Below are 27623 nucleotides of genomic sequence, written 5' to 3' on the forward strand. Positions count from 1 at the left end.
CTCACCATCAGTGGAGTAGGTGATTGCTGTCAGTGCAGCAGTGTGGGGGTGCATTTTCAGCTCCATCTCTGTCCTGGAAACACTGAACACACGGACAGTGCCATCGCTGTACCCTGCCACCACGTGCTGGCTCTCGCCGGGACAAGGCCACACCCCAGCGGGACGAGGCTTCCAGGCCAGGCACTGGCAGCTCTGCAAGGAAATCGGCAGAGACCTGGTGACACGGGGACACTTCCCTGTGCCCAGAGGAAGGGACTGATGTGCCGTGAACCCTCACCTGGTTGAGCACCTGGAACTGCACCACCAGCTCGGTGCTGCCCAGAGCCCAAACCCTCACGCTGCCGTCCTCCCCGCACGTGGCACAGTGACTCTCGTCGGGACTGAAGCACACCTCCGTCACCTGCTCCAGGGACAAGGCAGAGAGCAGGGCACATCAGCTGCCCTGCCCCTTCATCCCCCAGGATTCCGCTCATGGGAGACACCAGAGGAGAGGGAACATGAAGGAAGGTGCAGACCTTTGCTTTTGGGCTAACAGGATGAGAGGAAATGTCCTCAACTTGCACCAGGGAAGATTTAGATTGAATATTAAGAAGAATTTCTTCACAGAGAGGGTTGTAAAGCGCTGGCACAGGCTGCACAAGCTGGTTTAAGGGTGATGTGGTGGTGCTGGGTTGGTGCTTGGACTTGATGATCTTAAAGGTCCTTTCCAGCCTTATCAATCATTGGAAAGAGTAAACCCAGCCCCAAAGGCAGGACCAAGCAAGGTGCACTGCAAGTTGTCATAAAATACCTTCTCTCCTACCATTTGAACCATTTTTTTTTTTTTAGCAGCAGGATACCCTGAAGCAACAGCAGAACTCAAAGCAGGCCCAGCCCCGCTGACCTTGTTCTTGTGGCCGCTGATGAGGCGGATGCTGGTGCTCTCCACCCAGTTGATGTACCACAGGGTCCCTGCCGTGGTGCCCACAATTCCCATTTCCAGGGAGTCGTCAAAGGCTGCGCTCACAATTGTCCCATCCAGGGTGATCTCGTGCTCCAGCAGGACGGAGCCAGACCTGGAGGAGGGCAGGGTGGGAGAGGGACTGGCTCAGATGTTGGAACAGCCACTCTGCCTGCTTTAAATCCAACTTTCTAATGACCCATTTCAATGAAGGGCTCCTGCCCATGGAACAGTGCCTGGGAGAGCGGGTGTTGTTCATCCTGGGAGACCTCAGAGCCCCTTCCAGTGCCTAAAGGGGCTCCAGGAGAGCTGGAGAAGGACTTGGCACAAGAGCCTGGAGTGACAAGGGGGAATGGCTTCCCACTGCCAGAGGGCAGGGCTGGATGGGAGATTGGGCAGGAATTGTTCCCTGGGAGGGTGGGCAGGGCCTGGCACAGGGTGCCCAGAGCAGCTGTGGCTGCCCCTGGATCCCTGGCAGTGCCCAAGGCCAGGCTGGATGGGGCTTGCAGCAACCTGGGGTAGTGAAAAGTGTCCCTGCCCATGGCAAGGTGGGTTGAAATGGGATGGTCTTGAAGGTTCTTTCCCACCCAAAGCATTCAATGATTCTGTGATTTGCATCTTTTTACAGGAAAGAAAAAAAAAATAGGGCATGCAATAGCATGAGAGAAGAAACAAAGGCAATGTATTTTCCCTAATTCTCCTAAAGGAATTCCTACAAACCACTGACACAAACTCCAGACACGAAAAACACCCACTTCCACTATTAAGAAGGTTCAGCTACCTGTGGTAAAAATTCAGTCAAAAGATCCAGACAGAAAGAATCAGCAGCCACAGGATGGAGAGAAAAAGCTAAGGATGAAGAGCAGCAGGAGCAGCGTGGTTTTACGTGGTGTCTGTCTGTGAAAAGCCACCTCTCAGCCAGCTCCTGGGGGCTGCCAGGTGAGGGGCCACGAGCTCCTACCTGGCATCGGGCCCTTTCAGCCTCAGCTCCTGCACGGTGGCCACGGACCACAGGCGGATGCGCTTCGTGTTGCTGCCGCTCACCAGCCGGTTGTGCCGACACACCAGCACACCTGGGGAGGAAGGAGCACCTCTCAGTGTCCATTGCTCCCTGTCATCATTCCAAGGGTGCTCCTGACCGCCACTTGGGCAGGAGAGTGGGAGGGTTCTACAGCCCAACACTGATTTACAGACTAGAGGTGTAGCTGCTTTGGCACAGGCTGCCCACAGCAGTGGTGGAGTCACCGTCCCTGAAAGATTCAAACAGCTGTGGGTGTGGTGCTCAGGGACATGGTTTAATGCTGGACCTGGCAGTGCTGGCTTAGTGGTTGGACCTGATGATCTCAGAGACCTTTTCCAACCTCAGTGATTCTGTGAAGCCCCCAGGAAACCCAGGACCCTGAGGAAACCCAGGTCTCATTGCCACCCCACACATCTTGCATCCAACACAGCAAACTGGTTTTCCAAGCACAGCTGAAATGGGAAGTCTGCAAGCTCATGGCTTCTTTCCCAACACATTCCCCGTTACAGCCCTGACACTGCACCCACCGATCTCGCCCTCATCAGCCTCCCATGTCATGAAGCAGGATTTGGTCTCTGTGTCCCACACACAGATCTGGCCTGAGTTGGTCCCACTGTAAAGGAGAGTGTCAGCACCGTAACAGAGAGATGTCAGCTCCACCAGCCCCAGCACGTCCGGGGCAGGGGCTCGATGAACCTGCCAGAGCACAAAAACCAGCAATGTCAAAGGGAATGAACGTGCTTAGATGCATCAGGAGAAAAAAAAACATCCTCTTCCCCTCAATTCCTGCAGTTAACGTTTCAAATACAACCAAAAGCTGCTTGTGCACAGTCAATACCACCTCACTGAGAGGAATCATCAGCTCTCACAGAGCCCTCACCAGGGGCTTGGAAAATAAGTCAGAGATGCTGAAAATAAATCTTAAAAGGTGAAAGGAAGGTTTACCTTCAGACTGACAGCAGCTCCCTGCTGCTCCAACAGCCAGAACATCACAGCTCCCCTCCCCACACAGGCCAGGTCTTGGTGAGAGCCAGGGCTAAAAGCCACGTCGTGGAGAGGCTCCGAGATACGAGTGGACAGCAGGAGCTCATAGGTGTGGGTGCTCCACAGAGCCATGGTCTGGTCACTGTAGTCCCCTAAGGAGAATGGGTAAGACAGGAGGAAGAATTCTTCTGCCTCAGGATGCTCAGGAACATCCACACAGCACACACACATCAACTGCTTCACTCCCTCGTCCAGCTGTTGGGAGAGAACCGTCCCAAACACCATTCCAGGCATGGACACAACTCCTTCTGTGCTCAGCACAAGCTGCACAACACGACAGATGCTTCCCCAAGTTAGGGACAGACAGAACCAGCCCAGCACTTCCCACTGGAGGTTGTAGCAAACCTGTCCTGGCAGTGGAGTCATTTGGAGCAGCCAGGGCTGGGATTGCAGCAGGCAGAGCACTTTTCCTGCATTTCTCCATCCTCAGGAGTTGCTGCACACCTTGGGGAATGCCCCACACCAACTCCAGTGACACTGGGCACTCAGGGCTAAACCCTGTCTTGACAAAGAACGGGATGTCACCTTTGCCAAGGTCCCAGCTGAGGTGGGAGCTGACCTCCATGGAAGTCACCGCAGCTGGGTGGGAGCAGAAGGCATTGGCAAAACTCCCGAGCTTCAGAGAGTGCTCTCCTGCTGCCTTTCCCAGGCTCCACAAGCTCTGTGGAGACTTTCAGCTTTTCCCTCCCCTGCAGCCCAGACCAGAGCTGGAGGAGGAGAGCTCCTGCTCCCTGGAGAGCACGAAGCTCCCTTTCTCTCCAGCAAAGCCTGCTTTCCTTTCCAAAGGCAGCCGCACCAGCCTGGAACAAGCTTGCTGCCTGCTCCACAGGTCCCCTCTCATGCAAAACAAGAGCTTCCTAATTGCATGTTGTCCTTTAAATGTCCCCTGCCTGAACAAAACACACAGCTTGAGCATCCATCCTATGCTGGCATGGCTGCCTGGCAGGAGGCTCACAGTTGGGAGCCCGGCTACTTCTGTCCAAGTCCATCTAGGCAGCAATAACAAGCCCAGAAGAAGGCTCTTCCCTTTGCACACTATAAATAGTAGCCACAAACCATTTACAGGGGGTTTAAGAAGCACTAGTGAGTCAGGAGAAGAAAGCTGTAACTGCTGCATTCCCTGCTGTCCCAAGGATACCATAGAACAGCTTCCTGCCCACGGGCCTGCTGCACATCTGGCAGGTATTCGGTGCTCACAGCATCCTCCTGCCATGAGCTGTCTGCTCTGGGGTGCACCCCTGCACTCACAGCTGCTGTTACAGGAGTGCTCACCTATGGTGACAAGGAACTTGTCATCGCAGGAGAATGCCATGGCTTGCACTTGTGTCTCATGGTGGAACAGCTCTGCTGTGCAGGCCCCATCCTGGGTGCTCCAGATGCAGATCTGACAGTGGGAGTCTCCATCCTTCTTCCCTGAGGCAGAGGCAAGAACCTAACAGAACAATGTGTAAGTAATTAGAGAATGCTCATTAGCCTTAACAGGTTTTTCAGTCCCACATTAAAGGGAGGTGGTTGGCAAATGGAGAATTCAGTGAGAAACAACCATGCAGATGATGGCAGGAGGGAAGGGCAGCATCACCCAGAGGAAGAGAACAGCCTTTACAGAATCACTGAGGTTGGGAAAGATCTCCAAGATCATCCAGTCCAACCTGTGACTGATCCCCGCCTTGTCACCCAACCCTGAGCACTGAGTGCCACATCAAGCTCCTCCAAGGATGGGGACTTTACCACTCCTGAGCAGCCCCTTCCAAGGCCTGGTCACCCTTTCCATGGGGAAATTCTTCCTGATGTTCAGCCTAAACTTTCCCTGACACAAGTTGAGGCCATTTCCTCTTGTCCTGTCCCGGTTCCCTGGGAGCAGAGCCTGTCCCTCACCAGCCTCCCTCTCCTGTCAGGGAGTTGTGCAGAGCCAGAAGGTCCCACCTGAGCCTCCTTTTCTCCAGGCTGAGCCTTTCCCAGCTGCTCCTCATTAGACTTGTGCTCCAGCCCCTTCCCCAGCTCTGTTCCCTTCCCTGGACATTCTCCAGCCCACACTGAGCCAGCACAACAGATAGCTGACTCCAAAATAATTTCCACAGCCTCCAGGCAGAAGGAGGAACAGACAAATGGCATTTTAGGCAGTGGAATTGCAAAGTGACAGGGACAAGCCCAGGTCTGGGGCAGCAGCAGCCTCTCCCACCTGGGCATGGTGGCTGAGGGCGAGTGTGGAGATCTCCTCAGCGTGGCCCAGCTGGTGCTTCTGGGACCCCGAGTGCAGATCTTCAACCACAATGACACAGCCACAGGAGTAGGCGAAGAAGCCTGGCAGAGGAGGAGGAGGAGAGGGGATGTTTTCATGGAAAGGCTGCACATACAGCCCCCACCACAACCCACGTGGAAAATTCTATGATTCATTAATACGTAAAAGCTGACTCTTTGATGCAGCTCAGCAGCAGCAGGTTGGGAGCAGGGTGAAGTCTCACTTTCCTTAACCTGAGTAAAGCAGAGGGGTTGGGCATCATTCCAGCTGGAGAAAGGAGGCAGGATGGGCTTTGTGAGCTTCTCTCCTGCTCTGTCCACTCAACAACCGGAGCATGAGTCTGCCCCACCAACTAAAGCTTGCCAACAGCAAAGAGCTACTGGATTTTACCAGCACAAAGAAGCCCTGTGTTCAAGCAAAGATCCCAATCCAACAGTCAGAAGATCATAACTTCACTCAGTACACACCCCTAGAATCACAGAATAGAATCACACATGGGTTGGGTTGGAAAGAACCTTAAAGATCATCCCGTTCCACGCCCTGCCATGGGCAGGGACACTTCCCACTGTTCCAGGCTGCTCCAAGCCCTGTCCAACCTGGCCTTGGACACTTCCAGGGATCCAGGGGCAGCCACAGCTCTCTGGAAACACATCCCACCACTCCAGAGCATTCCCAGTGTACCTGTATCCGGGTTCCACACCATATTTCCTCTGCCGTTCCCATTGTAGCCGATCACCGCTTTCAGCTTCAGCACCTCACTGCCCGCTGGAGCAGACAAGAAACTCTGCAAGAAAAACAGACACTGGCTTAAAATAATCTCTGGAAGAATGGTCTGGTCAGGTGCATCAACACCCACACGAAAAAGTGAATGTCCTCAAACACACAGCCCACACAGATCCATGCCAGAACTCACACAATTCCATAACGGAAGAGACAAATAACATTCCATAACAAAAGAGACACTGGCCCAGCACAGCCAGGCACAGATGCTTTCAGATGGGGCACAAAACAGGCTGGCAGCAAATGCCCAAGCAAGGAGCAGCTGCTAATCCCACCCAGAGTTCCATGGGTTTGGCTGACTTGGGATGCAGATATTTCAATAGGAAGAGAACTGGGAGAAAAACGCTGCCAGGTGGAGGGACGGAGGACAGGATTTAGGGTGAAATCTGGATGTAGCTGTTCTCTCATCACTAGCAGCAGAGCTTAGGGAAGGGCTGAGTTAGGTTTCTGTTTTATTCCTGCTGTGTTTGTTAACAGAGCAGGAGCTGTGCCCTGTCTCTCCTCACCACGCTCCGTGGATTTGCCTTCCCCAGCCTGCTCTGCCAGTGCAGCTGCTCGCAAATATGGGAGCACAATGAATCACTCCATTGCTCACTCGTCTTTCACTCTCAACAGCACATGCCATTTCCACTCCTTCTGAATAAAAATGTATGCAGATTTGGGCAACACAAAAAGAGTTGAGCACAGCTCACTTTTTACTTGTCTGGGAAGAGTTCCATGTAGAGGAGAACAGGGAATTAACATTAGGATTTCTCAGCCCAGGGGTACATTTCCAAAATTGCTTTCCAACAGAGAACAAAATGGAAACAGTTTGGAAAATCCACCTAGCTCAGCCCCAAAATGCCTGTTCTCCACCTGGTTACCAGCACAACTCTCACCTGGGGGAGCACTGATGCCTTGAAGCGAGCAGTGAAATGCCGGTAGGAATCCGGGCGGACGGAACATTGTGACTTGGGAGTTCTGCTTCCCTTCCTGGGTTCTGCCACACAAAGGAGAAAACAGTACCTATGGGATGCTGCTCCTGGGAAAGGGCTGGGAGCAGCACCCAGGCTGTGGCTTGCTTATATTTAGGTGCTGTGCATGTGTGAACACACACGAGGCAAAAATCAAACTGCAGTGTCACATGTGGCACATCCCAAGTGGGAAGCGACCCACAAGGATCACGAGTCCAAACCCCAGCCCTGCACAGACACTCCCACAATCCCATCCTGTGCCTCAGAGCATTGTCCGAGCGCTCCTGGAGCTTTGGCAGCCGTGCCCATTCCCTGGGGAGCCTGGACAATGCCCGACACCCTCTGGGGCAAGAACCTTTTCTTGGTTTCAAGCCTGACCCTCCCCTGACACAGCTCCAGCCACTCCCTGGGTCAGCTCCTTTCCCACTCAGCCACACCACACTGCTAACAGCCTGAGGACACCCACACCTCGTGCTCTGGGCACCCCTGTGAAAGCACGAGTCCCACACCTCCAGGACTGTAACAGCAGCACTGGGGGCAATTTTATCCTGAGGCTTTCCAACAAGTCCTGCCAGGGCTGAGCGCTGGCAGCTGCTTGCTCCTGGCAGGTCGCCACACACCGCTGCAGCTCCCAGGCTGTGCAGCTATTAATAGAGCCATTGGGAGCTTTAATTGCAGCTGGATTTAATGGGACGTGCCACTCAGAGATCATACTGGCTTCAGGCTGAAGACAGACTTCTGGTGTGCCCAGAAGCAGCAGCAGGGAAACAGCCAGAAAAACGAGCAGGTTTAGGGATCAATGTGAGCTTCCCTCAACACTGACTCCCCTTGGAATGCCACGCCCAAGGGAAAACTCCTAAGGAACATGTTGCAGCCTTTCACCTCACAGCTCAGAGCACGTGTCTGGGTCTCTCTGGCCCATAATAACAATGATCTTTCTTTGGTTTGGGGGGATAGACCAAGCTGCCATGCAGGCCTGCAGCTCTGTACAAACTGGCAATAGCCCTGATTTACCGTTTCCTGGTTTTCCAGGAGATCTCGAGCTCTCCTGCCTCACTTTGGACCTCACAACAGGCTCCTCATTCCCGTCTGATTCCACCACAAGGACTGAGGAATCTTTGTGCCCATTTGCCACCTTCCTGCTGCTGTCTGGCAGATCTGCTTCCTCCTCCCTGTCCGACTCAGAGAAAATACCTGAGGAGAAAAATCAGTGGGAAGATGGAGCCATCCATGTCCTTCAGGATCCCTTCCTGTGTGCCTGACCCCTTGACTTGTGGCAGTGCCACTCCCCTGCTCTGTGAACAGTCCAGCTCTTAGGGTGGAGGGCAAAGACAATTCCTATTAGGAATGGCCAACAAGGTGTTTAGCACAGTCAGAGAAGCTGTGCCAGCAGCTCGGTATGTGGAGGAGAGCAGAGGAGAAAGGGGTGCTGAACCCCAGCACCTCTAGGCTTTCCTTTCCTTAGGGGAAGGAATTGCTGAGGGGTCTGTCAGTCTGCCAGAAGGAATCACAGGTAGGGATGGCTCCAAGGATGCTGCTGAACTAGGCAAGTTTTTTCCCAAAATGAGACTAGTTTTCCCCTTTCCTGCAAGCAGTTCCTCTTACTTTGAAATCCTGCTGGGTGGACAGAGCTGATATCCAAACACGGTGGGGAGGACAGCAATGGAAGAGGCACTGTCTGCCGAGGGGTCTCAGAGACATCCTTGGGTTTCTCAGAGCTGCTGTCTGGGAAAGGAAAAGGCTTGGTGTCACTTCCTTCAGCCCATGCTCCTCTCATCCTTCTGGAGGGTGACACCTCCAAGCTCAGTTTTCCAGCTTCCAAAGAAGCCACTTCTCTGTGTTTTGAGAAAGAGAGGGACAGAGAGAAAGGGACAATGAGGGAAAAAGAAGACAGAGGAGATGGAGGCAAAGACAGAATGCCAAAGTTGAAAATCTACCAGAAAGCCCAGAGTGGCTCTGCTCAGAACATCCCCACCTAGGCAGACTGAGAGGTGCCAATTAATTTGGGATTGTCCTTCAAAGCTAATTAGCTGGTTTGCCCCCCACTATACAACTCCCTCAGGGAAGGAACCATCCCCTCAAATCCTTACCCTCTGGAAAAGGTGCCAGCACAACTCATGGGAAGAGGCAAACTCACCTGACCTCAGGGGCAGAGTGGACACAGAGGAATGAGCCCTGGGAAGGTGAGGAGACTGGAGTCACACAGGGATGGGGCAGGGAAAGGGGACACGGGGAAGGCACTGCCAGCACCAGTACCTGGCTGGGGATGACCTGACTGGAGGTGGAGCTAGGAAATCCCAGAGGAAGATGGCATCCCCAACGCTGATGACGTGCTCTTGGTCGGGGGTGAAGGCGACCTGGTGCACGGGCTCCGAGTGGCCGATGAACACCTGGGAGAGAGCACACCTTGAACCCCCCATCACGCCCTGTCCTGCCAGGATGGGGTTATTCCACTGCCTGTCCTGCACAGCCAGGGTCTACAGGCCTCAGCAGATGGTCCAGGAGAGGATCTATCACACCACAGCTCTGACACCTACGGGCTGATCGACCCGGGGCCGACCTCTAAGACACTCATCCGGGGAAGGAAGCAAAAGCTGAAGAGTCCAAAGTCTTATTCTGCCCCTGAAGCTTGGGTGAACCATTTTCCTCTCCACATGGCCCTGTCCTTACCACAGAGCTATCACTACCTCTGTCCTTTGCTGAGGCAGCCCCCACCTGTGCCCACTGTTGGGCATTGTCACAATGTGGGACTGGGGCTGCATTTCTCTGCTGGGCAAACTGGGACTGGGGACACTGGGCCAAGCCATACAGAGCACATTTGCTGCTCTCTTCTCTGGGGATTCAGCAATGCAGCACCATCCCCTTCCCTCCCTGTGTGGGCAGTACCTGGAAGTTGATGTGGAAGCGCATCCGGTAGTCCCACACTTTGATGACCTTGTCACCAGCAGTGAGCAGGTACTGGCCATCCTTGCTCAGTGCCAAGGAAGAACAGGTCAGCTTGTGCACAGGGGAAACCTGAGGACAAGAAACAGCACCAGCAGCCTCAGCTGAGCTGGCTCATATCCTTGTTTACACTTCAGCAAGAGAACAGCAGTGTGACTGGAAAACAAGGACAAGCTCAGGCTCACCCTGAGCACGAGCACACTGGGACAGCTGCAGGCTGCCACTTGTGTTTCTTTGAAGCCTGTGAGCTCCAGGAGGAGTTTTTCTCTCATTTAACCTCCCACAGAGACATGAAGTGCCCAGCCCCCATGGGAGACCTCAGGGATGAATTTCAGTGTCCCACCTCTCGCACCAGCCGTCCGGTTTTTGCATCAAGCACGAGGATTTTACTGGAAGCAGTGGATACCAGGAGCTCGCCCTGAGGCACAGGACCAAAGCAGACCCTCACTGCAGAGTCCAAGACGGTGCTCTGCAGGTCCAGGATGCTGATGTCCACCCTCAGCAGCTGTGGAACAAAGAACCACTGAACAAACACTGCAGGAACCTCAGGATTACCCCCAAACACGAGGCTATGGGACCTCTGGACCCTTCCCTTCCCACTTAATGAGGGGCTGCAGGTCCAGGCAATGCCCAGGAGAGCAGGTCAAGAGAGAGGCGAGAGCTGACAGCCTCCAAATGATCTCTCTAGAGGGGAACGAAGTCAGAGAAAAGAGAAACATGGAATTTGTTATTTCTGTCTTGCAGAAGGCAAAACTGCCAGCTGGTGCCCCACGCCCTGATCCACCTCCCTGGATGCTGCCTGTGGAGTCTGCAGGGGACACCCCTGTCCCCAGGAGCGAGGGGAATCTGCTGGGTACCTCATCCAGCGAGCAGGCCTCCATCACTGTCACGACATACTTGGAGGGCCCCACGAAGGCCAGCAGGCGACTGTCCCCACTGAGCACCAGAGTGTCCACGCCACTGCCAGCATCCCGGGCCACCACATTGCCTGGGGGACACAGCAAGAGAGTGAGGAGGAGCAAAGCCCACTCTGATGGTGCTGCTGAGCAGCTTCTCCTGCAGCCTGAGAAAAAAAGCAACCTGTACCGTAGGAGATGCTATGAATTTTACTTACACACCCAGAATGTGCAGTGAACCACCTCAAAAACAAGGTGGAGACGCACAGCTCGTTGCCTGAGTGAACAACCAGTGCTTTCAAGGAGAGCAGACCAAAGTCAAAGGAGTAAAATTGATTTTAGGGCTTATTTTTTAGTGTTACAAGAGGCTGTGATGAGGAGCTCGGTGAGATCTAGGCTGCAGCCTGGGTGTCTGAACCCAGAGCAGAATGAAGTCAGTGCTGAACACCACCGCACTGATGTCAGTCCAGAGGGCAGAGAGACCCAGAGATCTGAAAATCACAGAAATTACAGCAATTCTCTGTACTTATTCCATGACTATAATTCCACTGTTCTGTCCCTGGAACGTGACCAGGCAGCAAACACACTTCCAGAGCAGAGTAACCATGTGAAGGTCCAGCTGCAGCACTGACACCAAACCTGGGTGATTTTGGATGAATTCCCTGATTCCTCCAACCCCAGTTCCCTCTCCTGCACACTTCCTGGGGCAGGTTCCTCCTCTTTGTGCAATACTGCACGGTATAAAAATCAGAGTTCCCTTTCCCTGCCCAAGCTTGTGCTGTCACAACCCATTTCCAAAGTGTACATTAAATGTGACACTAATTTTTCCAAACTGCCTTGCCCCTGCCCTGCCTCCAGCCCTCCACCAGCTCCATTCACCAGCACAGAGCAGCTCTGCTGCAGGCAGGATTAGGGCAACGATTCACTTCAAACAAATTAAATTGCACATGCACGGAATGGAAAGAGTCAGGGCCTGGGCATGTATAAATCCCTGTGACCCCAGCACATTCATGAAATCATCACACCAGCAGGATGAGAGGGTTTGAACCAGGACAGGTAGGGAGGTGCTGGAAGTCCCTGGGGTGTGCTCACACAGAAAGTACGAACAGAAATCACAGAATCACTGAGGCTGGGAAAGCCCTCTGAGATCATCAAGTCCACTAAAATATGTCCCCAGGTGCCACACCCACGTCTTTTAAATAATTCCAGGGATGGCAGCCCCACCACTGCCCTGGGCAGCTGTGCCAGGGCCTGACCACCCTTCCATGAAGAAATTTTGCCAATATTGAACCTAAACCTCCCCTGCACAGCTTGAGGCCATTTCCCCTTGTCCTGTCCCTGTTCCCTGGGAGCAGAGCCCGACCCCCCCGGCTGTCCCCTCCTGTCAGGGAGCTGTGCAGAGCCACCAGGGCCCCCTGAGCCTCCTTTTCTCCAGGCTGAGCCCCTTTCCCAGCTCCCTCAGCCTCTCCTGGTGCTCCAGCCCCTTCCCAGCTCTGTTCCTTTCCCTGGACATGCTCCAGCCCCTCGGTGTTGTGAAGGCCCAGAACTGACCCCAGGACTGGAAGTGCCTCAGCAATGCCCAGTGCAGGGGGGAAATGACAAAGTTCAGAAGGTTCATTGGGAATATCACTCCAAACAGGATGAGTTTGGGTTGGCTCTGGTGTCAGGATGTCTGTGCTAATAGAAAATAAGAAGAAAGGCAACCCCAACCCCAGAGCCTTACCCAGGACTCTCAGAACCTGTGTTTTCTGTGCCACAAATCTGTACAGAGCCAGAGTTCCCTGCAAGCAGGAGCTGAACATCAAATTGCCATCTGGAGAGAAGGTCAGCCCGGTGATCGCAGTGCGGTGCTGCCTGAAAGAGGGCAGAAAAGGTGGCAAAAGGGAAGAGAGCAAGGAATCACCGACAGAGGGAACAGCAGTGATATTGAGTGTGACCTGGTGAAGAAGCCAAGAGAATAAATTAACCAGGAACAGAGCAGGACCCCACTGTGCTCACCCCTGTAGCAGCCCAGGCAACCAACACTCCAGCTTGTCAGAAAACTGAGCAGCAAGTGCAGCGCTCCAGCCTGGGTGGAACCTGCTCCCTCTCCCTTTGGAGCATCCTCCAAATCCCACACTGAGGCTCACAAGGGCTCCCTGCCCAGCTGCTCTCTAGGACAATCTCTTTCTTGCTGCTGGGAAGTCACAAAGAAAGCCCTCATGGCTTTCACAGCTTGGGCTTTCACCACCCGGAGCCTCGGCACAGCGGGATCTGCCCCAAACCCACCCAGCTGGGACCTGAGGCTTGTGGAGCTCCCTGATTGTCACTGTGGCTCTGTCTCATCACCAGGACACCCAGTTAGACCCCGTGTAGCTCCCACTTCACTCACTTGTGCTCCAGCAGGAGGTCAGAGGCAGCCAGGCTGAAGACTCGCACCACCCCGCTGTCGAAGCCACAGGCCAGCATCTTCCACAAGGGGTGGAAGGCCACGGTACACGGCGTTTCCTCTGCAGCTGAAAAGTCATACAGCTGCAGGGAAGAGACAGCATGGGCACAAAGCTGGAGAGGACTGGAGCTGCAGCTGGACCCAACAACCGGTCAGGCTCACATCTCCACCATGAGCATGTCCCTGCTCCTGCCGGGATGGATCCAAAGCCCAGTGAAGAACTGGGTCTTTGGGCATTTAGATAAAGCCCTTGGGTGTTATGGTTTGTGCTAAAATACAATCTTCAAAAGATGGAGGAAAAGGAAATAGTTCTGTCTAACAACACCTCAGAACTCTGTACTTCCAAAGGGTCTCCTGCCCACGGGACCCCTCACGCTTCAGGGAAGCCTCCTGAGCTGTGGGGGCTTTGATAATTGGAGCAAACAGAGACCAGGAGACACCACCTGCCTCCTGTCTCACCCACCTGCTGCCTGGAGGCCAGGTCCCACACTCGGATGGTGTTGTCCTGGGACACTGTTGCAATCTGCTCCCACTTCCCCTCCACCGAGAAGCCCAGCACAGATCCTTTGTGAGAGCGCATCAGCGTGTTGTAGTCCCGGGCCTGGACATCCAGGTAGCCCAGATTCCCCGTGGCTGTCGTGGACAGGACTTTGTGGCTGTCTGGGCTGATGCAGACAGAACTCACTGAAGACTCGTGCTCTGGGGAAAGACACAGGAGTCAGCAAATCCTCCGGGAAAGGGGCAGCTGGAACACAGCTACAGATCCACATTTAGGAAAATGATGCCCACAGGAATGAGCAGCCCACCACCTGAAGACTGAACACTTGCAGGTGAGAGTTTAGTGACAGATTAGAGAGATTAGTCTCTGCCCTTCCTAACATCCCTGGGCTCTGCTGTAATTGTGATCGGTTCAAAAACAATCAAAACAATTGAGAACTGCTCAACTTCTCCCCTAATTTTTCATGGGCAGATGAGCCATGGCTAGAAGGGCACAGAAATCAAGATGGAAAGTCTGTTCTCTCAGGAGATCCCGCCTTTCTCCTATGAGTTACAAGAATAAAGATGAATAACTGGCACTGAAGGCTTCCAAGGCAGTCAGCCCTGAAGGCAGCACACATAACACAGCCCTCACTGGTGAGGATTGCTGTGGGGCTCTGGAAGCACCACTTCCACCTCTACTCACCTGCCTCTAAGATAGCAGCTGAGAAGTCCAGTGGCCACAGCCTGATGTAGCCATCCTCTGATCCCGTGGCACAGAAGGTCGAGGACATGCTGATACTGTTTATAGCAATCCCAGGGCCTGGAAACTCAAAAAACAACACCTCCTCAGACAGGTGAAACAAGAAAACTCAACCTGAGGGGGGCCCATCCAAGAGCTGATCTGGTACTCCACCACATCCAGCTGGAAGCAGAGGAGGATGCAAGAGTCCCACAGTGAAGAGGCTGAAGGATCTCAGCCAGCCCTTCTCAGGGCTCCAAACTCCTCTTTACCATTGTGAAACTCTTGCAGGCACATTGTGAAACCCCTGCCATATTTTTGCCTCAGACAGGATCCTATAGCAAAGGATATCCCAGATTAACTGCCTGAGGTACAAACCCTTTCACTGCCATGTCTCCTCTCCCCCTGCAGAAGGGAGATACAGATCCACAAGCTGGGAGTTTTTGATTCATAGAATCATTAAGGTTGGAAAACCTCATTGAGTCCAGTCATTATGCCACCACCAGCCCATGTCCCCAGGTGCCCATCCACAGGCTTTTTGAATATTTCCAGGGATAGAACGGGCAGCTTGTTCCAATGCCTTACCACACTTTCGGTCAAGAAACTTTCCCCAGTGTCCAACCTAAATTCAGGCCTAAAGGCCGTAAGTCAGAGCCAGCATTGAGACCAGGAAGCACCAAGGACTTTGTTCTCCTCTTGGGCCCTTTCTTGCCCGTGAAGTGAGAACTGGAGTTACACACCTCTCAAAGGCCACATTATAGATTAATTAGCTCAATTTGCCAAAGCAAACTATGCACTAAGTTTTAAGATATCAGAGCAATCACACTTGAAAGTGAATTCTTCCTGCTGTTCAAGTTAATGGAAGAGCTGAAAGTTGGTCTACTTAATGTAGAGCAACAAAGATTCCCCGAACACTCTGCGGCAGCTGAATAATGAAAAAATCCCCAAATTCATCTTTTTTGTTAATCTTAGTTCTTTTTCCATCTCTCCATTAAGCCTCCCATCAGCAAATGAAGACCTTGTTTCATGTTTCTAAAAGTAGTGTTTCTCTGAAAGTGCAATCAGCATTTAAAATGCTAAAAACTTTCTTAAGAAATGATACTTTGCTGTACTAAGGAAGATTATTTGCAGTCCTTAAGAGGCAAATAGCAATGATCTAATCAACCCAAAAATAATCCTTCAGCAGTAGGTAAAGAGCTGGTTGGTTTGAGATTTCTGACCCTGATGGTGGTGGAGGTGGTCCCTGGTTATTTTCTCCCTCTGCCTGCTCCTGCTCCCACCTGAGCTGCTCCCTGCCTGCTCCTGCTCCCATCTAAGCTGCTCCCTGCCTGCTCCTGCTCCCACCCGAGCTATTCCCTGCCTGCTCCTGCCCCCACCTGAGCTGCTCCCTGCCTGCTCCTGCCCCCACCTGAGCTGCTCCCTGCCTGCTCCTGCTCCCACCTGAGCTGCTCCCTGCCTGCTCCTGCTCCCACCTGAGCTGCTCCCTGCCTGCTCCTGCTCCCACCTGAGCTGCTCCCTGCCTGCTCCTGCCCCCACCTGAGCTGCTCCCTGCCTGCTCCTGCCCCCACCTGAGCTGCTCCCTGCCTGCTCCTGCTCCCACCTGAGCTATTCCCTGCCTGCTCCTGCCCCCACCTGAACTGCTCCCTGCCTGCTCCTGCCCGTCCCCCTGGGGCTGTGCAGGCAGCAGGCGCCGTGCGCTCCGTACACAGACGTTCTCGTAGTCCACCTCCAGCACGTGGCCACTTCTGCTGCACACAAAGCTGTAAAAAAAACAAACAGGAGAGACTTGCTTTTGGTAAAAAATCACCTTGGTTGACCTTGGTTGAACTGGTTTGTGTAAAGCAATCTTGGCTCATAAGTAATATACGACGTCAACAAGGTGTTCAAGTGTCCCACACACCTCCAAAGAGTTTAGAGCTTCCTATTTGGTTTCCTGACCCTTTGGAACAGAAATCAGCAAAAGGGCTAAAAGCTTGCCATAAACTCCAGAAAGGAGCCTCCCTCTGCCACAGGCTGGCTGAGCTGACAGCTCTGCCTTTGTGGGACAACAAAGGTCTGGCTTTGATGATTAAAATAAAACAACAAAGTGTGCGTCTGTATGCAAGAGGATGTGCACCAGGCTCCTCCCGCTGACCCAGGAATCCAACAGAGAGCTTCAGGTGGGGAGAGTCACTAAATACGGCAGAACACAGCATGGCAAGAGGAAAGAGCTGTTCTGTGAGCAGCCAAATCCCTTTGGGGAGGTGACACATGAGTGGGGAGAGCCTCTCTCAGCTCCAGAAGGCAGCTGTGTTTTGGGGGAGAGCCCCAGCAAAGCGCCGTGGTCAAGGCAGAAGGCGAATGCGAAGCAGGGAGAGCTGCAGAGCCCCGTCCTGCTGGGCTGCCCAGGACAGGTGACAGTGACAGCCCTGTCACTTACAGCACGTGGTCCTCCGGCTCCTGCTCGGGCCGCTCCTGGAAGGCCAGGTCGGTGAAGTCCAGGGAGTGGTACTCGCCCAGGGCGACGGGACACGAGCGCAGGGCTCCGCTCCGCACTCGCCACAGCCTGATGTTGTCCCGGCCACACGACACCATCCTGTCCCGGGAGACATGGCCTGAGCACCTGAGGGAACGGCAGTGTCCCCAGGGCCACTGGCAGCAAGGACTGAGCACAGGAATGGCAACCAGATGGCTGCAGCACCACAGTTCCCCCCAGCTGTGCCAGTTAATGAATGGAAGTGGTTTCGGGCAAAGGGACCTTAAAGCTCATCTTGTTCCACCCCCTGCCAAGGGCAGAGACACCTCTCACTGTCCCAGGTTGCTCCAAGCCCTGTCCAACCTGGCCTTGGACACTTCCAGATATGGGACAGCCACAGCTTCTCTGGGCACCCTGTGCCAGGGTCCCCCACGCTCACAGGGAACATCTCCTTCCCAATATCTAAGAATAAATACTTCCAATTTCTTTTCCCGTCCCACTACCTGGTGTCATCAAAGAAAGCAATCTTCATGGCCCGGATGTCCACATCTGTGTGCGCTTTGGCCAGCACAGTCACACCTCCACCATGGGTCACCTGAGCAGTGCTCCACACCACCACCATCTGAAGCAAGAAAATACGATGGGAGAGCTGCTCACAACCCTGGCAGCAGCAGAGCTTTTCATCCAGCAGCTGCTCCAGAGCTGGGCATGAAGTATTGATAACAGAGCTGGAGCAGGGAAATAAAGCCCATTGCACAGAGGGTTCAGGACAGTCCAACAGCTTTGCAAAGCTTTGTGGCAATATCCTCGTCTGCAATCCATAATTACAGGTTCTAAATCCCGGGGCTGCTGGCAACAGGGCTCAGACTTGGAAAGAAAATCCACAGAGCAGTGGGAACTCTGCCTGCTGGGATAGAGGAGCTGTCCCAGGGCTGAGGGAGCGGGAGGCAGCACGTGTCCACTGCTCAGTACAGATCTGCGTGCCCTCAGTGCCCATCAGCAGGGGCAAGAGTCAAACCCTCTGCCTAAAGCAAAGGGGGAGATGCCTGCAGAATTTCAGGAGGATGCTCAGCTTTCCAGCACAGTGTTAAAACTAAACCCAGCATCACCTCAGAGGCTGGGATGGGCTGAGGCATCACCCTGGTAGAGGTACTCCCCCAGCACCCCCATTCTGCCACCCTGCTTTCACCCCACTGATCCCACCTCCCCAGCTCCCACATGGATCACAGAGCACTGCCACATGCTGGGAAAAACACGGAGCGCTGTGGTTTTTCCTTTTAGTGATGGCGCAGCTAACTGCTGATGGTCGTCACTAAAGGATGAAAACAGTGGTTGAAAAATAGTTCCACTGACAAAACAAAACCCCCAGTCCCACGGAACAAGTTTATTTTTGACTGCTACACGTGGGATCTGCGTCATCCCCAGCTACAAAGGTGGGCGGCAGCTCCAGCGCCCAGCATCCCTTCCCACAGGGATGCCTGGAGCTGGAAGATTTCACCTCACATCTTGCCCTAAATGCTGTTAAAATAAAGATACAATCCCATCACCCTGCCTGGGTCCTAGCTGGGACCACTCCAGGGAGAGAACAGCCCCAAAGCACAGCCCCAGCAGGTCTCTCCAGCTGCTTTCAAAAGGATTTGTTCACTTGCAGCTGAGGAACACCCACAAGCATCAGGCAGAGGGAAAGTATTCTCCAGGCAGCTAACAAGAAAAGGATGTCCCCCAAGAACATGTCTAGGAAAGCCAAGAGAAGAGGCTTGCCTAACTACAGAATCTGGGAGAACAGCTCTCTCAGGGAAACCTCCCAGGCCCAGTGTCAGCTCTCACCGTTTTGCTGTGCACATCCTCCCCGACACCACACAGAACAGCTCCACTGTGCGAAAAGCTGCAAGAGAGACCTGGTGAAAAACAGCTCCTTGTACCCTGGGCTCATCCTCACAGGGCTGAAAGGGGGACAAGTTGTGGGGATGAGGAGGCAGCAAGCCCTGAGGGATAAGCTCAGCAGAGAGCTGGCAGCGTACCCAGGCCAGCTGCCAGCAGCATCGGTGACAAACAGGCAGCTGTAATTCATCCCCGGTTTATCCCGCAGGAACAGCAGGGGAAAGCTGCTGTGCTGCAATGCTGCACACACACCTGCACGCACGGACACCCACCTGAGGGACACGAGGGACTGCAGGGAGGTTTTGAAGAGGCACAGGCAGGTTCCCGTGGGGAAGTCCCAGAGGCGCCCCACGCTGCGGGGCCCGGCCTGTGCCGAGGCCAGCAAGGAGCTGCTGCCGCTCAACGCCAGCACCGACACCTGCGGGAAGCGATGCCTTAGGTTTCAGCTTGCACGTTTTCCAGATTCTGCACTGCATTGGGAGATAACTCTGAAGTTCATTTGAAGTGCTGGCAGGTTCTCCTCACAGTGTTGTTAGACAAAACAATCCTTTTCCAGCCCGAGAACCAAGGACATCGCTGCAGCCTCGGGCCCAAAAAGTGCAAACAACAGAAAATTGAGGAGAGCAGTCTGGGAGGATGGGACTGCATCACCTGAAGCTATAAATGGACAATTAACCCAAACAGGTAAATGCATCAAGATTTATAAAAGTATGAAAACTCGTGACCCATCATCTAGGGTGTAGCCTCGACTGGGCTCTTGTACTGCCCAAGGTGTGTCCTTTGAAGGCCTCTTAAATAAATCTACTTTACACCTTCAACACTGTCCAGCCTCTGTTCCAGGTAGCCTCTCAAGGCACCAGAAGCACTGTGAGAGAGGAGCCCATGAGAGCTGGCAGCAGGGCACAAGGACAGGGCTGCCATCAGGGCTTGTAAAGGCTACACTCACCTTTTCCGTGTGGCCAAGGAAGAACCTCTGCTCGCCAGTCTTGAGGAGCAGGGCGACGATGACGGCGTGGCAGGGGTACACCACAGCCGTGCTGTCCCGTGTCCACAGAGCCTGCAGCACCGAGACAGGGGGACACGGCTCCAGAACCGCCCCACAGCCCAGGCACAGAGTGCTTCCCCAGCCCTGCAGGCGTTCAAGGCCTGGTTGGATGGGGTGTGGAACAACCTCGGCTAGCGGGAGGTGGTTCTGCCCGTGGCAGGGGATGGAGTGGGATGGGCTTTAAGGTCCCTTCCCTGCTATTAAACAGCAGATCAAAGGAAAACAACTTTGCTGGCAGAGCCTTGAACTGACTGAACCAAAGCAACCCCTCCTTTACCCTAACACAGACCACAAGCAAGGCCCAGCGTGCCACAGAAACAATCCAAAACACAGCCCTTCCTTTCCAGCCTGCAACAAAGCAGCACCAGTTTTAACGTGTTAAAAACATGTGAAATTCAGTGAAGGGTCTGGAGGACAAGTCTGACGAGAAGCAGCTGGGGGGCCTCAGCCTGAACCTTCTGGCTCTGAACAACTCTCAGACAGGAGGGGACAGCCAGGTGAGGGTCGGGCTCTGCTCTGAGAGAAGAAGGGACAGGACAAGAGGAAACGGCCTCAGGTTTTGCCAGGGGAGGTTTAGGTTGGATATTGGGGAAATTCCTTCACAGAAAGGGTGTTCAGGCCCTGGCACAGCTGTGCAGGGCACTGGTGGAGTCACCATCCCTGGAGGGATTTAAAAGATACGTGGATGTGGCACCTGGGGACATGAGTCAGTGGTGGGCCTGGAAATCCTGGGAAAACCAGTTGGAACTGATGACCTTAGAGGGCTTTTCCATCCTATGATTCTGTCACAGCAATTGTCACAGGTGCTCAGGCCCCCCCCACTTTGGGATCATTTTCCACATCAGCACACTCATCTGCATTTCACACCTCCAAAACATCCATATCCTGGCCACACAATGACAGATCAACTCCCCAGATCACTCAAGCCACTGACCCATTTGGTGCTGCAGCCTCCAAAGCCAATAATTGCTCTCAGCTTCAGGATGGGATCCGGTACAAGCCCCTGGGAAAGAAAACCAGACAGCACCATCATGCTGAGGGCCAGGCTGGGGCCCTCCCTCCACGGGGCACAGTGCTCAGCTCTGCCTGAAGCACAGAGGCAGCTTTGGGTTTCTCCTGTCAGAGGGGACAACTTTCAAGCATTTAACCTGGCAGAGTCAAAGCTGGCAGCAGCAGGAGCTGGGGTCTGAGTTAAGCAGCTCTCCTATCCAGCCCCAGTGATGCCCACAGACGTCAGGCCACTGTGAGAATTCCATACTGGTTTGGGCTGGAAGGAACCTTAAAGGCCATCCACTTCCACTCCCCTGGCCATGGACACCTTCCACTAGCCCAGGTTGCCCAAGCCCTGTCCAGCCTGGCCTTGAATTCTTCCAGGGCTGTTCTGCAGCCTCACCTGGGGCTCACCTGTGGCACAAGGGCCAGAGCCCTTCCTGTGCACACCTGTGGCTTAAGGTCAGCACATCTGAGCACAGGGTCCCTCAAGGCAGGTAGGGTGCTGGTGGGAAGAACTGCTCATCAGAAAAAGGAATCTTCTGGACTCCCTAAGTTTAACTGAAACTCCAGCGTGAACCTTGCGTTCCCTGTCTCCCTTCATTAGAAATAAACACCCCAAAGCCACCTCGTGACCCTCCAGAACTTCACGCACCTCCTCTGAGCCGGGGACAGCCCGGGTTGTCTGTCCCCCTCTCTGGTAAGCGTAGACATGGATGCCACCATCGTGGGGTGGCAGTGGCTGCCTCGTGTCCCCGGCACCGTGCAGCCTCTGCTCCTCCTCCAGCACGGGGTCTCCAGCAGGCACAGCTCTCGGAGGGCCTGGGACTGCCAGGTGAACCTCAGGGATGTTTTTGGTGATTACAGGACACCGATGTGGCACCTGAGAACGAGGAAAGCCCCAGACAGAGCTCAGTTCTCCTCCCAGTGCTCCCCACCTGCCCATGGTCCAGAGACACAGAGACACACCCATGTCTGTCCTGAGGGCTCTTCACAGCAACAAAGAGGGAAAAATGTGGAGGCAGAGCAGCCCTGTGGGTGCCTGGCTTGGCCAGGCTGTTAACCAGCCACTCTCCTTATGCTCCTGTGCACAGCTCATCTCCTTCAGACAGCAAACCACAGCCTCGGCCAAATGCTCCTGGAGCTCTGGCACGTTTGGGACCACTGCCATGGGGAGACTGGTCAGTGCCCAACCACCCTCTGGGGAATGAGCCTTTATCTAATATCCATTAAAACCTCCCCTAACACAGCTGCAGCCGTTCCCTGGGTCCTGTCCCTGTCACCAAGAGCAGAGATCAGAGCTGCCCCGTGGGAGGAACTGCAGCCCTTGACAAGATCTGACCTCAGCCTCTTTTTCTCCGTCTGATCAAACCAAGTGACTGTTGCACCTCTTACTCTTCCCCTCTAGACCCTTCACCATCTTCATGGCCATCCTTTGGACACCCTCTCAAAAGAGGGGTTGTGCTCCTCAGTTTCTCCCTCTCCATAGCATGAGGACAGCTTTCCCCAGTCCCCCTCCCAACACCTACCATCATGCTGGTAAGCCAGTCTGGACACCAGCTCCCACATCACCCCCAGTGGGGAAGGGGAAACCAAGATGAGGGCCGCTGCCTGCCCCAGCTCCACACACTGCTCTGCTCCCTGAGGGTACGTGCCTTAGTCTCCAGACCTCACTTCCTCATCCATAATTTGAAGACACACCGTTCTGCTGCCTCCACAGAGGCAGGGAAGATGAATGTCTGGAGATTTCGAGGCACTTGGCACATCTCCTGTCTTTGTGCTGCACCACACTGAACCCCCAGGCAGTCACTGCAGGGCTGTGGTCACCAGACCGTGCCTGGAACAGCTGCCAACGACAACAAGCAGCTCCTACATCTTAAATTAAGACACAGATGCAGGGTTCCCTGTTTCAGGTCCATGGGAAGCAGGAAGGAAGGAGCTGCAGCCTCCTCCACAGTGCACTTACACCTTTGGGACTGGTTATCTGCTGGACAAGGGACAGGCGGTCACAGACTGCTCTGGAGAGTGTCGCCAGCGGGCAGCCAGGCTCCTCCGGGACTTGGTCACCTGGGCAACACAAGGAGCAGGTCGAGTTCTTTTGGAAACCCAGGGCACCCAACTGGGGTGGCACAGCCTTGGCTGCTGTCCCCAGCATTCCCACCTGCCACAGGACTTGGGAAGTTCTTCTGGATGGAGTTGTGCAGCAGCTTAGCCCCCTGACACGGGAACCTGAGCAGGACCAGAGGAAGGCACTGTGTCATTGGGATATTGCATTGGCACCTGGCACAGAGGCCTCTTCGCTGTCTCCTGTAAGATCCCTCCCCTCTTGCCTCCAGGTCCTCCAAACCCAGGGGTACCAAAGGCAGATGGCACAAGGGTGATTTTGTTAACACCACCTAAATGCTGGAGATGTGGGGACCAAAACGCCCACCTGAGCCCCTGGCTCACATGGATCTGTCATCCCTTAAGTGGCACTGCCCATCCTGCCCTTCCCAGGGGCGTGGGGACGTCTGGGAGCTGCAGTGGGGTGGGAGCAGCAGTACCTGATGTAGTCATAGAGGTCGTGCCACTTCTTCCCCTTGGGCACAGGGAAGGCCAATTCCCGAGGCATGGGAGCGACCCCGCGGCAGCACAGGTCACCGAGGCGGGCCTCGGCCAACGTCACACCTGCCAGGACAGCGACACACACACCGTGAGCTCTCCAGGCCCAGGGAGCTGCCTGAAATCACACTCCCTCTGGGGAAGGGCACAAACCAGTTCCCATCTGAGACACAAAGATCACCAGCCTGACGTTCCAACAAACCCACCTTGCACAGGTATTCCTGTAACTCTCAACCTCCAAAGAAGAGTCCAGAGCACAAACCCTTGCATTTCAGATAGAAACCCCCAGGCTCAAGATGAATGTAATTTCTATTCACTGATTCAGCAGTTTCACATGAGATTTCTCTTAAGCTCATTGCCTATTTTCTTGTCTTATTTCCTCCATGTATTTTTAAATTCAGGAAAGCGAAACAGGAAAGGTTTCAGGAAAGATACAATAAGTTTCAGGAATTTCAAAGCAGCCCCTATAACTTCTTCTTCACTGATGCTTCCCAGCAGGCCAGGCAGTTCAGACAGAATTCCAGCACAAAAAAGGAAAGACAGAAAACAAAGGATCTGACCAAAGTACCTCTGCCACACTGAGCAGGTGGATAAAAAAAGCAGTTTGGAAGATTTCTGACACAAAAAAAGCACAGGCTCTTCCAGCAGATAAAAGCACAAGTCTTGCAGAAGTGAGGCTTGATGACACCTTTCATTTTTACCCCTGAAAAAATGTCTAACCTTAGGAAGATATTTAACTTTGCTCTTTTCATGCACTTTTACAGCTGGAAAATGAGAGGATACTTTCCTCCAGAGTTTGGGAGACTGTATTCTATTCCAGATTTCCTTCCAGGGCCTAAAGAGGCTCCAAGAGAGCTGGGGAGGGATTTTGGACAACAGCCTGGAGGGACAGGACAAGGGGAATTGGCTTCAAACTACCAGAGGGCAGGGCTGGATGGGAGATTGGGCAGGAATTGTTCCCTGGCAGGGTGGGCAGGCCCTGGCACAGGGTGCCCAGAGCACCTGTGGCTGCCCCTGGATCCCTGGCAGTGCCCAAGGCCGAGCTGGACAGGGCTTGGAGCAGCCTGGGATAGTGGAAGGTGTCGCTGCCTGTGTGGCAACTTAACATTGTCCCAAGTATTTTTCTCTTTCTATTCACATCAAAGAGCAGCAGCAGCCCAGTACTCTGCCAGGACTGCAAACTCAGCTTTGAAGCCCCATGTGCTCCCCTCAGGCTGGGCTGCAGTCTCAGGAGAAAGCAGAGGCCAACATGAGCTCTGGGCTCCTCACCTGGCTCAAACAGCAGGTCGCTGGTGCAGAGGTTTTTCACGAGCAGGTTGGAGCAGAGTTTGACCCCCCTGAGGTGGCTGTACCTGCGGCTCAGGTACAGGGCCAGGATGGAGGGCAGGTCCAGCACCAGGCACGTCCAGCGCACGTCAGCCGGGGCTGCTCCGGGGGCACCTGCGGAGGAGAGGACAGGGGAAAAGAGGCTCCAGACACGGACCCTGCTGGACAGGAGGTGCAAGGGGGAAAGAGGCTCCAGACAGGGACCCTGCTGGACAGGAGGTGCAAGGGGGAAAGAGGCTCCAGACAGGGACCCTGCTGGACAGGAGGTGCAAGGGGGAAAGAGGCTCCAGACACGGACCCTGCTGGACAGGAGGTGCAAGGGGGAAAGAGGCTCCAGACACGGACCCTGCTGGACAGGAGGTGCAAGGGGGAAAGAGGCTCCAGACACGGACCCTGCTGGACAGGAGGTACAAGGTTCACAGGGCTCAGTACAAAGTATTTACCAGGCAAGAGTCCCACCAGGCCTGTGCCGAGTGGGAGATGGGTAAACACATCTTCTAGGCTCAGGGGTGGGGAAGGACAGACAGACATCCCACCACCTCCATGAGCTCATGCCTGACCTGATACTGCACGCCACTGTTTGGGAGAACAGGGATAGGGAACAGCCCAACCAGGAGCTACAGCTCTGACCTGCCTGCAGATGGGCTCCTGCTCAGGCCCACCACTGTTACCATAAGACCCTGGAATGGTTTGGGTTGGGAGGGACAACCCCAAACCCCATCTCATTCCATCCCCCTGCCATGGGGACATCTTCCACTATCCCAGGGTGCTCCATGCCCAGCCTGGCCTTGGACACTCCCAGGGATGAGGCAGCCACAGCTTCTCTTCAAGCACATTGAGCCAACTTGAGCACCCAATTTGCTTTCTAACAATTCATTTTGGTGGTGGTGTGCCAGTCCAGCCCCAGCTCCTCACCCCGCCGGGCCGTGCCCTCGCTGGCTGCTCCACAGACAAAGGGGAACTGGAGCCAGGTGGCAGTGGATTTGAATTCCTTGAAGAAGTTGGAGAAGGAGATACGAACCACCTGGTTTTCCTGGGAAGAGACACACACGGAGTTTTAGTCACCCTGGTGGCTTTGGCAGGGAAGTGCTGCAGAGGAGAAGGCATGTGGCCCTGTCCCCTCCACATCCCCTGGCCACGGCTGAGATGCCACCAGGATGGAAACCATCTCCAGCCTGGGGTAACCCACCAGCAGCAAAGAGCAGCCACGTTCTGCAGCCCCCCAGCCCTTCAATCAGCCACCATGGCAGTTTAAGAGACCACCCTGTGTCACAGACCTCGGTGGCGACATCCAGGTGCACAAGGAAGTGCTTGTGGGGCAGGGGCCTGAAGAGCAGGTAGAGGTAGCGCCCTGTCAGCCCCAGGGACTGTGTCCCTGCCCGTGGCAGCTGCAGGTAGCTGCTGGCTGGGTTGGAGCCTCGGATCCGGTAGATTGTTCCCTTCAGCCTCGTGTCCTTTGGAAACCAGGGAAAGATGGGGGGTGGGTCAGCACTGCCCACCCTTGGCCAGTGCCCCCCGCCCCACGATGCCCCCGTTACCGTGAGGGCGGCCACGTCCCCCTCCTTGGCAGAGCGCTTCCACTCCTCCACACGGAAGTGCTTGAAGATGTTGAGGTAGGGACGCTGCCAGGCTGCCAGCACTGGTGTCATTGGGAGGACTGAACCCCAGCCTGGACACCCCCCATTGCCCCCTGTATGCCCCGAGGTGCCTTGCCCTGTTAGCAGCCCACTGTCTGCACGTCCTGAGTCTCCCCAGCCCCAGTGTCCAGCTCGTGATGCATGCCTGGTGATGCCCCCATTATCTCTTTACCCCAATTTCCCCCAGCCCTGGTGACACCCCCAAGCACCAGTGTCCTGCTGAGAATCCCATTACTCCCCTCCTCCAGGCTCCTCCAGCCCCAGGAACCCCCAAGCCCGGAGCTCCTCCAATCCCAGTGACATCCCCTGACCTCCATACCCCTGACCCCGCAGCCCTGGTGCTGTCTCTGCGCCCCGAGCATGGTGACAGAGCTGGTAACCCCATGTTCTGCGTCCTCCCGCCCTGGTGACAGCCCAGTATCTCCATGTTCCAAGCCTCCATAGCCCTGGTGGCACCATGTCCAGAGCCCCCATGCCCAGTGACGCCCCTGTACCTCAGTGTATGCAGCCCCCCAGACCCAGCGACGCCCCTGTGCCCGGTGACCCCCCCGATACCCCCATGCCTGGTGACAGCGTCCCGAGCCCCTCAGCCCCAGTGACGACCCTCTTACTCCCATGCTCTGAGCCCCACCTCCAACCAGCCCCAGCACGACTGCCATCCCTGTTACCGCCACAAGCGGTTACCCTGGTTACCCTGTCACCAAACCCACGAGCCCCTCAGCCCCCGGTACCCCCGTGCTCCAGAGGTCCCCCATCCCCGGAGCCCACCCCCACTGCGGTGACGCCCCCGTCACCGCTGTGCTCCGAGCCCCGCCGGAGCTCCCCCAGCCGCGGTGACACTCCCGGCACCGCCGTGATCCCAGCTCTCACACAGCCGGTGACGGCTGGGTTCCCCGCTCCCCGGGAGCACCGCCACTACGCCGTGCCTCCCCCGTGCTCGGTGACGCCCCCATGCCCCCCATGCCCCCCCATCCCCGGTCACATCCCCATCACCCCGCGTCCCCTCTCCCATCCCCGCGCCCCCCGCGCCACCCCCACCTGCCGCCATGGCGCGCGCCGCCGGCTCAACCGTCCCGCGCGGCCGCAGCCAATCAGCGGCGCGCTACCCCCTGTCACGTGGTCACGCCCCGCCCCCCCCAACCCCGCCCCCCGGGCTCTGAGCGCGCCCCCGCCCCGCCCCGCGGTCGCGACACGGTCGTGACAGAGCCGGGCCCGAGCGCTCGGG

The 27623-nt window shown here is 55.1% G+C and overlaps 1 protein-coding gene across 2 annotated transcripts in view; it reads right to left on the minus strand.

The window, feature by feature from the left end:
* Positions 1-26889, minus strand: part of LOC120759549 (mitochondrial Rho GTPase 2) — a 44142-nt gene extending 17253 nt beyond the window's left edge. The window contains exons 1-36 of one of the 2 annotated variants that reach the window (XM_040078927.2): positions 26300-26692; positions 26039-26215; positions 25677-25794; positions 24705-24875; positions 23378-23501; positions 22996-23063; positions 22801-22901; positions 21490-21717; positions 20779-20847; positions 19746-19856; positions 19072-19217; positions 18746-18803; positions 17422-17540; positions 16883-17038; positions 16096-16223; positions 14428-14544; positions 13708-13943; positions 13188-13327; positions 12540-12670; positions 10778-10908; positions 10264-10425; positions 9864-9992; positions 9234-9367; positions 9115-9152; positions 8583-8702; positions 7992-8171; positions 6903-7003; positions 5926-6028; positions 5185-5306; positions 4278-4437; positions 2907-3097; positions 2489-2657; positions 1902-2013; positions 884-1055; positions 278-400; positions 6-192 (exon numbers count right to left, since the gene is read on the minus strand). In XM_040078927.2, coding sequence (XP_039934861.1) covers positions 6-192; positions 278-400; positions 884-1055; positions 1902-2013; positions 2489-2657; positions 2907-3097; positions 4278-4437; positions 5185-5306; positions 5926-6028; positions 6903-7003; positions 7992-8171; positions 8583-8702; positions 9115-9152; positions 9234-9367; positions 9864-9992; positions 10264-10425; positions 10778-10908; positions 12540-12670; positions 13188-13327; positions 13708-13943; positions 14428-14544; positions 16096-16223; positions 16883-17038; positions 17422-17540; positions 18746-18803; positions 19072-19217; positions 19746-19856; positions 20779-20847; positions 21490-21717; positions 22801-22901; positions 22996-23063; positions 23378-23501; positions 24705-24875; positions 25677-25794; positions 26039-26215; positions 26300-26410 — 4843 coding nt within the window. In that variant the 5' untranslated portion in view covers positions 26411-26692. Of the gene's footprint in view, positions 1-5; positions 193-277; positions 401-883; positions 1056-1901; positions 2014-2488; positions 2658-2906; positions 3098-4277; positions 4438-5184; positions 5307-5925; positions 6029-6902; positions 7004-7991; positions 8172-8582; positions 8703-9114; positions 9153-9233; positions 9368-9863; positions 9993-10263; positions 10426-10777; positions 10909-12539; positions 12671-13187; positions 13328-13707; positions 13944-14427; positions 14545-16095; positions 16224-16882; positions 17039-17421; positions 17541-18745; positions 18804-19071; positions 19218-19745; positions 19857-20778; positions 20848-21489; positions 21718-22800; positions 22902-22995; positions 23064-23377; positions 23502-24704; positions 24876-25676; positions 25795-26038; positions 26216-26299 lie in introns of both variants that reach the window. The other variant, XM_040078924.2, reaches the window with a different exon arrangement.
* Positions 26890-27623: the final 734 nt, after the last annotated feature.

The sequence above is a fragment of the Hirundo rustica genome, chromosome 15 (assembly GCF_015227805.2).
Source record: "Hirundo rustica isolate bHirRus1 chromosome 15, bHirRus1.pri.v3, whole genome shotgun sequence".
Taxonomy (NCBI): domain Eukaryota; kingdom Metazoa; phylum Chordata; class Aves; order Passeriformes; family Hirundinidae; genus Hirundo; species Hirundo rustica.